General features: G+C 33.5%; 1 protein-coding gene across 1 annotated transcript; it reads left to right on the top strand.

The window, feature by feature from the left end:
* The first annotated feature begins 2,353 nt into the window (after positions 1-2,353).
* LOC139863839 (NAC domain-containing protein 105-like) lies at positions 2,354-5,266 on the top strand. The gene is made up of 3 exons (XM_071852439.1): positions 2,354-2,643; positions 2,924-3,195; positions 4,646-5,266. The coding sequence occupies exons 1-3, from the start codon at positions 2,469-2,471 to the stop codon at positions 5,264-5,266; spliced, it is 1,068 nt and encodes a 355-aa protein (XP_071708540.1). The 5' UTR covers positions 2,354-2,468.
* Positions 5,267-6,189: the final 923 nt, after the last annotated feature.

Genomic DNA, 6,189 nt, shown 5'->3' on the forward strand with positions numbered 1-6,189 from the left:
GATGACTTTTCGTTTAGGCCTCGACTTAATCCGACATACGGTTTAGGATTTATAGCCCTCCGAAAGTCAATACGCCGTTGTAACGTTGTGCTGAAATTTCTAACCTACTCGCACTTAAACCGTCGCCACGGTCAAACGAAGAACATTTAGATTCTGAAAATTGGTCAGCTGTTAGAGGACTCATATACGGAGCCACATCCACTGACTACGCGTCTTTTCATTTTGTATAGAGGTCGTAGCAGCTGACCGAAGTCAGCCTATTGTTTCGATCTCTATTCTTGTCAAACTTACTTAGCTTTTATGATGATGAATGATGATGATGGTACACTTAAACTTAATTTATTCACTTTTAAACTTATTGGGACAACATACTGACCTAGTGACCCTTGACTTAGGTTGACGACCTTTTGGACCGACTTACTACCTGCATACGTTTCATATCGACTTTTACTGCTTATTCACCGTGAGTTATAGTTTCTCTTTTTACTTATACTATTTTTGGAACTGAGAATACATGCGCTTTTTACATTTTACTTACTTGACACGATTACTTAAACTCTACATATGTGTGGGTTATATAACGGCATAAACATTCCCCTTAGCACGGTAACGTTTAATCATTGATTTTGAACCGGTGAACGCGAATACTAGATATGGATCCATAGGGTTTGACATCCCCACTCGGGCTAGTCGCGCTAGCATTTAACGGGTGTTTGATACTCCGAGGACATACGCACTCACCAAGTGTACTTTTAGGGGGTATTACTATTACGTTAAGTTAGTTACCGGGTGCCCACGGATAAGCATATACTTTTCATACTATTTTGAATACGAAATCTCGTGGTCTACATTACTTTACTGATTACAAACTATAGCTCATCAACATTCGTGTTGACTTTTAAGCGTGTATTTCTCAGGTGCTTAGACGATGTTGCTTCCGCTGTTAGACTTGTTGTCTTGGTGTTTTAGACTTGCTGTTATGGACCTGCTGTGTTAGATTTCCGCTGCATTACTTAGAGATGTCTCAATCATGGAACTTTTATCTCGCATTCGTAACTTATGTTATTTTCAAATAATGACTTTGTAACGACCTTTGTATCACGTTATCTTTTGTAAACTTTATCTTTTTATGAATGCAAAATGGTTTTCAAACAGCATGTAGTACTTGACCGTGTAAAGATCCTGTTGTTGACGAATCGTACACGATGGTTTTGTACGGGGCGTCACACACCCCCTTCTAGTTCTTACACATTGTCAACCATTTAAACAAACCTACATGCATGATCGACACACATGAACATCAATATATAAACCAATACAACAACAATGCACAAACAAGCAAGTAACCCACATGAACTCAAGAAACTTCAAGTATAGTAAAGCGAAGACTGAAGTATTTTCGCTACATAGAATGAAGGCAAGAACAAGTAAATCTCCGAAAATCCAATCCAAAACTAAAACCCTGAGAGCAAAAGTACTATAACCACCACTGATCAAAAGCAAACAAATCCTAATAAAAGTCACCCAACCTGAAACCAAAATCCAACAAATGAAGGTCAACACAACCACCCACACCCTCTAGATGAACCTCCCAAAACCACCGTAAATTCGCATGAAACTGCTCGCTCAAAAATTCAAGAACATCACCTACCAGAAATTCAAAGAAACGCCATATTAACCGACAAAACCCTAGGTAACCCACCCCGAAATGTGAATCACATAAAGTGACCAAAGACCCTGTTGGAAAGCCGAGAAACTGTCGTCGATCATCAGTTAACCCACCAAGTGTCCACTAAGAAAACTATATAAACCAAAGTTTATAATTACGTTTTGAATTTTAATAAAGATCAACTGTTGACATCTATTATTTTGGATATTAAAAAAACTTCTTTTAAGTGATTTATACATGTATGTAAAATTTATGTGCATTGGGGGAGAGAGAGAGAGAGAGTGTGACTTTCTAGAGAATGATCATTAGCAATGTTTTTAGTGTACCTCACCATCAAATGAGTTGATGATTGTATCTACAACACTTGTCATATTTTAAGTTGTATAGTCTTAATTTCTTTTGTTTTTATCCCCTTTTATCTTTTTCTGTTTTCTAAAAGAAGATTCGAAACTCATGTTTATAAGAGTACATTTCAGTAACCTGTTTTTGATATTTTATTAGGTATTATCAAGGTTTCATTCTCTCTCAAGCTCCAAATATATAAACTTATATTTTTTTTTTTTACCACTTTGACAAAGAAAGGTAGGCTTCATGTGCTTATATATCTTGGTGTCTTGCACCAATACCCCCAACAGTAGTACAGTGTGTATGCATATAAATTGCTATATATGTGCTAATGTTTATAACTGTTAAAGGTTCATATCATATGATATAGAACTAAGACGGTGAATGCAAGATTAGCTTGAGCAGTAGTATATTACAAGTTTAATTACGTACACTACAAGTTGGTTAATAGTTGATGATCATGGACACTATTGATCAATCATCATGTGTTCCTCCAGGGTTTCGTTTTCATCCAACGGATGAAGAACTCGTTGGTTACTATCTCAGGAAGAAAGTCGCATCTCAGAAGATTGATCTTGACGTTATTAGAGATATCGATCTTTACAGAATCGAACCATGGGATCTCATAGGTAAATTGCTATATATTGAACTGGATTATCTCGTAATCATTTTTTACTAGTTAGATCTATTTGTCTAGATTTATTCATTGCTATATATGTATCTTGATTAGGGTTCATCTTTTTTAGTATTTTCGATCAATATCTAATACAATATTTCGATATTTCTTAACTCGATGGCAAAGTGCTCGTTGTGTTTAGCTCTAAAGTTTCTTTTTTTTTTTCATTGGATAAAAACGAAATGGTCATTAAATCGTTATTAAAAGTATATCCATGTTTAATTTTTCTTCAGAAAGATGCCGGATCGGATATGAGGAGCAAAGTGAGTGGTATTTCTTTAGTCACAAAGATAAAAAGTATCCAACGGGCACGCGAACGAATAGGGCCACCATGGCTGGATTTTGGAAGGCTACAGGAAGAGATAAAGCCGTATACGAAAAGTTAAGATTAATAGGAATGAGGAAAACCCTAGTTTTCTACCAAGGAAGAGCACCTAATGGTCAGAAAACCGATTGGATTATGCACGAATACAGACTCGAATCTGATGAAAACGGCCCTCCCCAGGTAAACAATTTGATCGCATTCCTTAAACACACAAATTATACGATTCATTTCACATCCTTGAATCTGGATCCAAAATTTGCAGACAGACACCATCATATAAGGATATGATAAAGTCAATTCTATTCAATCTTAAGATGCAAAAATAATTCTTTATGGAACAAACAACATAATAAGATCACCTAATAATTTGGATTTTGAATTTGAACCATTTGAGTTTGCACATTTGAAGAGGATGAATTAGACTTAGGGTACTGTATTTAGTTTCAACTTCAATTAAATTTAAATCTTTTTTGGGCTTCTCCAATCAACGTTATGCATGCCCTACACTTTTAAGTATTTTGTTACATCTTTGATCAGTTAAAAGAATTTATCATATCATTATATGATGGTGTCTGTATGCAAATTTTCTTTTGCGGATCTATTAAATTCAGTGCCAAATAATTATAATCTTAATGGCCTTTGATTAGGCTCAAGAACATTAAGGTTGCGTTTGTATGTGTTTCATGCCCATTTCTTCCACTTAAAATAATCAAATTAAACTTTTCAATTAACCAAGGATATTGTGGATTATTTAGGATTTTCATTTATCTTCCATATACTAGATGCATGTAAAAAATTCATAATAATAATAATAAAATTAAAATTAAAATTAAAATTAAAATTTCAAAAGAACTAGCGCGTTAATATCAATTTGTTAAAATATATGCCTTTAAATTTTTTATAAACAGTAATTTATTGAGGATTTCAATCATCTTTTTTCATGCATGCTCTCCACTATCTTTACAAATTTTGAGTACATGTTGTGTGTTCATGTTTTTGCCCATTCCTTTGAGGTGAACCCTTTGAGCGTGTATCTTTTGTAAAGAAAGCATTTGACTTTCCTCAACACCTCAACTCAAAAGGTGAATCAAAAGATACATTCAATTTGTTAAAGAGGTCTTCTACTAGCTAAACCTCGTTTCTATATGAGTTTGTATTTTTTTTTTTTTTTTTTTTTTAAACCACTCGTTGAAATTCAATTATAAGTCAATATATATTAAAAAGGACTTTAGCCTAGCTAGAGCCTACATGAAAAGAATTCTTCAACTAAAATGTTGTTGATTTAAACCTCACTTGATGCAGTAATTATATAATATTTGTGCTTGTTTTTTTTCTTTCTTTTTTTAAATGGTAACTCACTTGCCCAATGTACAAAATTTTTCACGAAGATAAACTTATTATACATCTCTGAACTTGAACTCATAAGCTTAAAAGAACACTTCATTTCCATGTCACTGGGCCAATATTTTAATCAGTACATAGTATGAGTTTAATGCTAGGGTCAATTTAACATTATTAATACAATTGTTTCGAATTCAAGCTCAAACATAGAAATCCTTTCTAACTTCAACATTTGATAAAATAAAACTACGGAACGGGTTTAATATTATCATATGATGACAATATATAGGAAGAAGGATGGGTAGTTTGTCGAGCATTCAAGAAACGCGCATCTGGACAAGTAAGAACTACAACAAGATGGGAATCAAACGACTTCTATGATGAATCAAGCCACATAACACCACCTATCGATACTTACACCAGAATTCAGCCTTCAAATTTTTTATCAACGCAAACTTTCTTGTGCAAACAAGAGGTGGAAGCAACCGATAGTTTAAACTCTGTGCATTGTGATCCGTTTATACAACTTCCACAGCTCGAAAGCCCGTCTCTTCCATCACTAAAGAGACCTATTAGCTCAATATATGAAGATCATCAAACTGAAGGACGAAACGCAAAAAATAATAACAATAACAATAACAGTAATACTAAAAATAATGATGCACAAGAAGTAAGGGATTGGAGGGATCTTGATAAGTTTGTCGCTTCTCAATTGAGCCACGAAAATGAGATGCAATGTGTGGGAGAAATGTTTAACCATGAGTCCGGTTTAAATGATATATTTTATCATGGTGGTACGGAACATGTTGATCGCGATGAAGGAGGAATTGGGGAGAAGTTGAACGGATTCTTGAGCTCAACAAATGCAGATCATTTTGACATTGGAGTTTGCATATTTGATAAATCATAAACTTGAAGAAACTTACGTAGAGATGCATGCAGCAGGAGAGTAACGATATTATATTTACATTTACATGTCTAATATATATCATAATTTGGACTAATTAGAATTTGTAATTTGTATTGTTTCCTATAATCTTGAGATTTAATACGGTGTGTGTATATAACTTTCACTATATATATGTATAATATGTGCGTATTTTTGAAAAATTTATAGCACGTTCATATAAGAAACTACACTCACACTCAGGCTTTATATAAAATATTTTTAATCCCTATTGTGCTAAATTACTTCGGAGCATTTACCTAGTTATGTGTTACATGCAACAACATTATATTTATATGGTGTAGGAGTTAATATTCATATATTTATATCCCTAAAGTGAGGAGACTACTTTCAGAAAGGTTCGGCCGCCCCGAAGGAATAGAAAATATAAATATAAATTATTCAAAAATAAAAGTTACTGTAAAAAAGTGCCTTAACACGTTATTAATTAATATTTATGTGTTACATGTTAACCATTAATCAATCCATTTGGTCTAATCTAGTAGATTTCACTGATCAAAAATGCTTACTAATTTTGAATGATTCCGATGGATGATTTAATTCGACAATAGTATTTTGGTTGGATACAATCGAAGGTTAAAAAATTGAAGTACATAAGATTAATTACTGTAGTTAATAAGGTGGTCCTAATGACGTGGCAAAACTAATGTTTATTTATATATAAAGGGAAAGTTTATATAGTGCAGTAAAATTGTAGTTGTATAATATAAAAAACAAAAGAATTTAAGAAATGTTCAATGAAATAAAAATGGTTAACCAATAGGAAACTGAGAAACGTAGTTTGAATTGAATGGGTTGAGTGTTATGTGGACCCGTAAGTTGTCTAGCATGCCTTATACAAACCGTGGTTTTCCTGGCATGCCTTG

The sequence above is a fragment of the Rutidosis leptorrhynchoides genome, chromosome 8 (assembly GCF_046630445.1).
Source record: "Rutidosis leptorrhynchoides isolate AG116_Rl617_1_P2 chromosome 8, CSIRO_AGI_Rlap_v1, whole genome shotgun sequence".
Classification (NCBI taxonomy): domain Eukaryota; kingdom Viridiplantae; phylum Streptophyta; class Magnoliopsida; order Asterales; family Asteraceae; genus Rutidosis; species Rutidosis leptorrhynchoides.

Coding starts and splice junctions, on each gene's coding strand:
- LOC139863839 (XM_071852439.1), top strand. CDS start 2,469: ATGATCATGGACACTATTGATCAATCATCATGTGTTCCTCCAGGGTTT. Junction 2,644..2,923: donor CGAACCATGGGATCTCATAG/GTAAATTGCTAT, acceptor ATTTTTCTTCAG/AAAGATGCCGGATCGGATAT. Junction 3,196..4,645: donor ATGAAAACGGCCCTCCCCAG/GTAAACAATTTG, acceptor GACAATATATAG/GAAGAAGGATGGGTAGTTTG.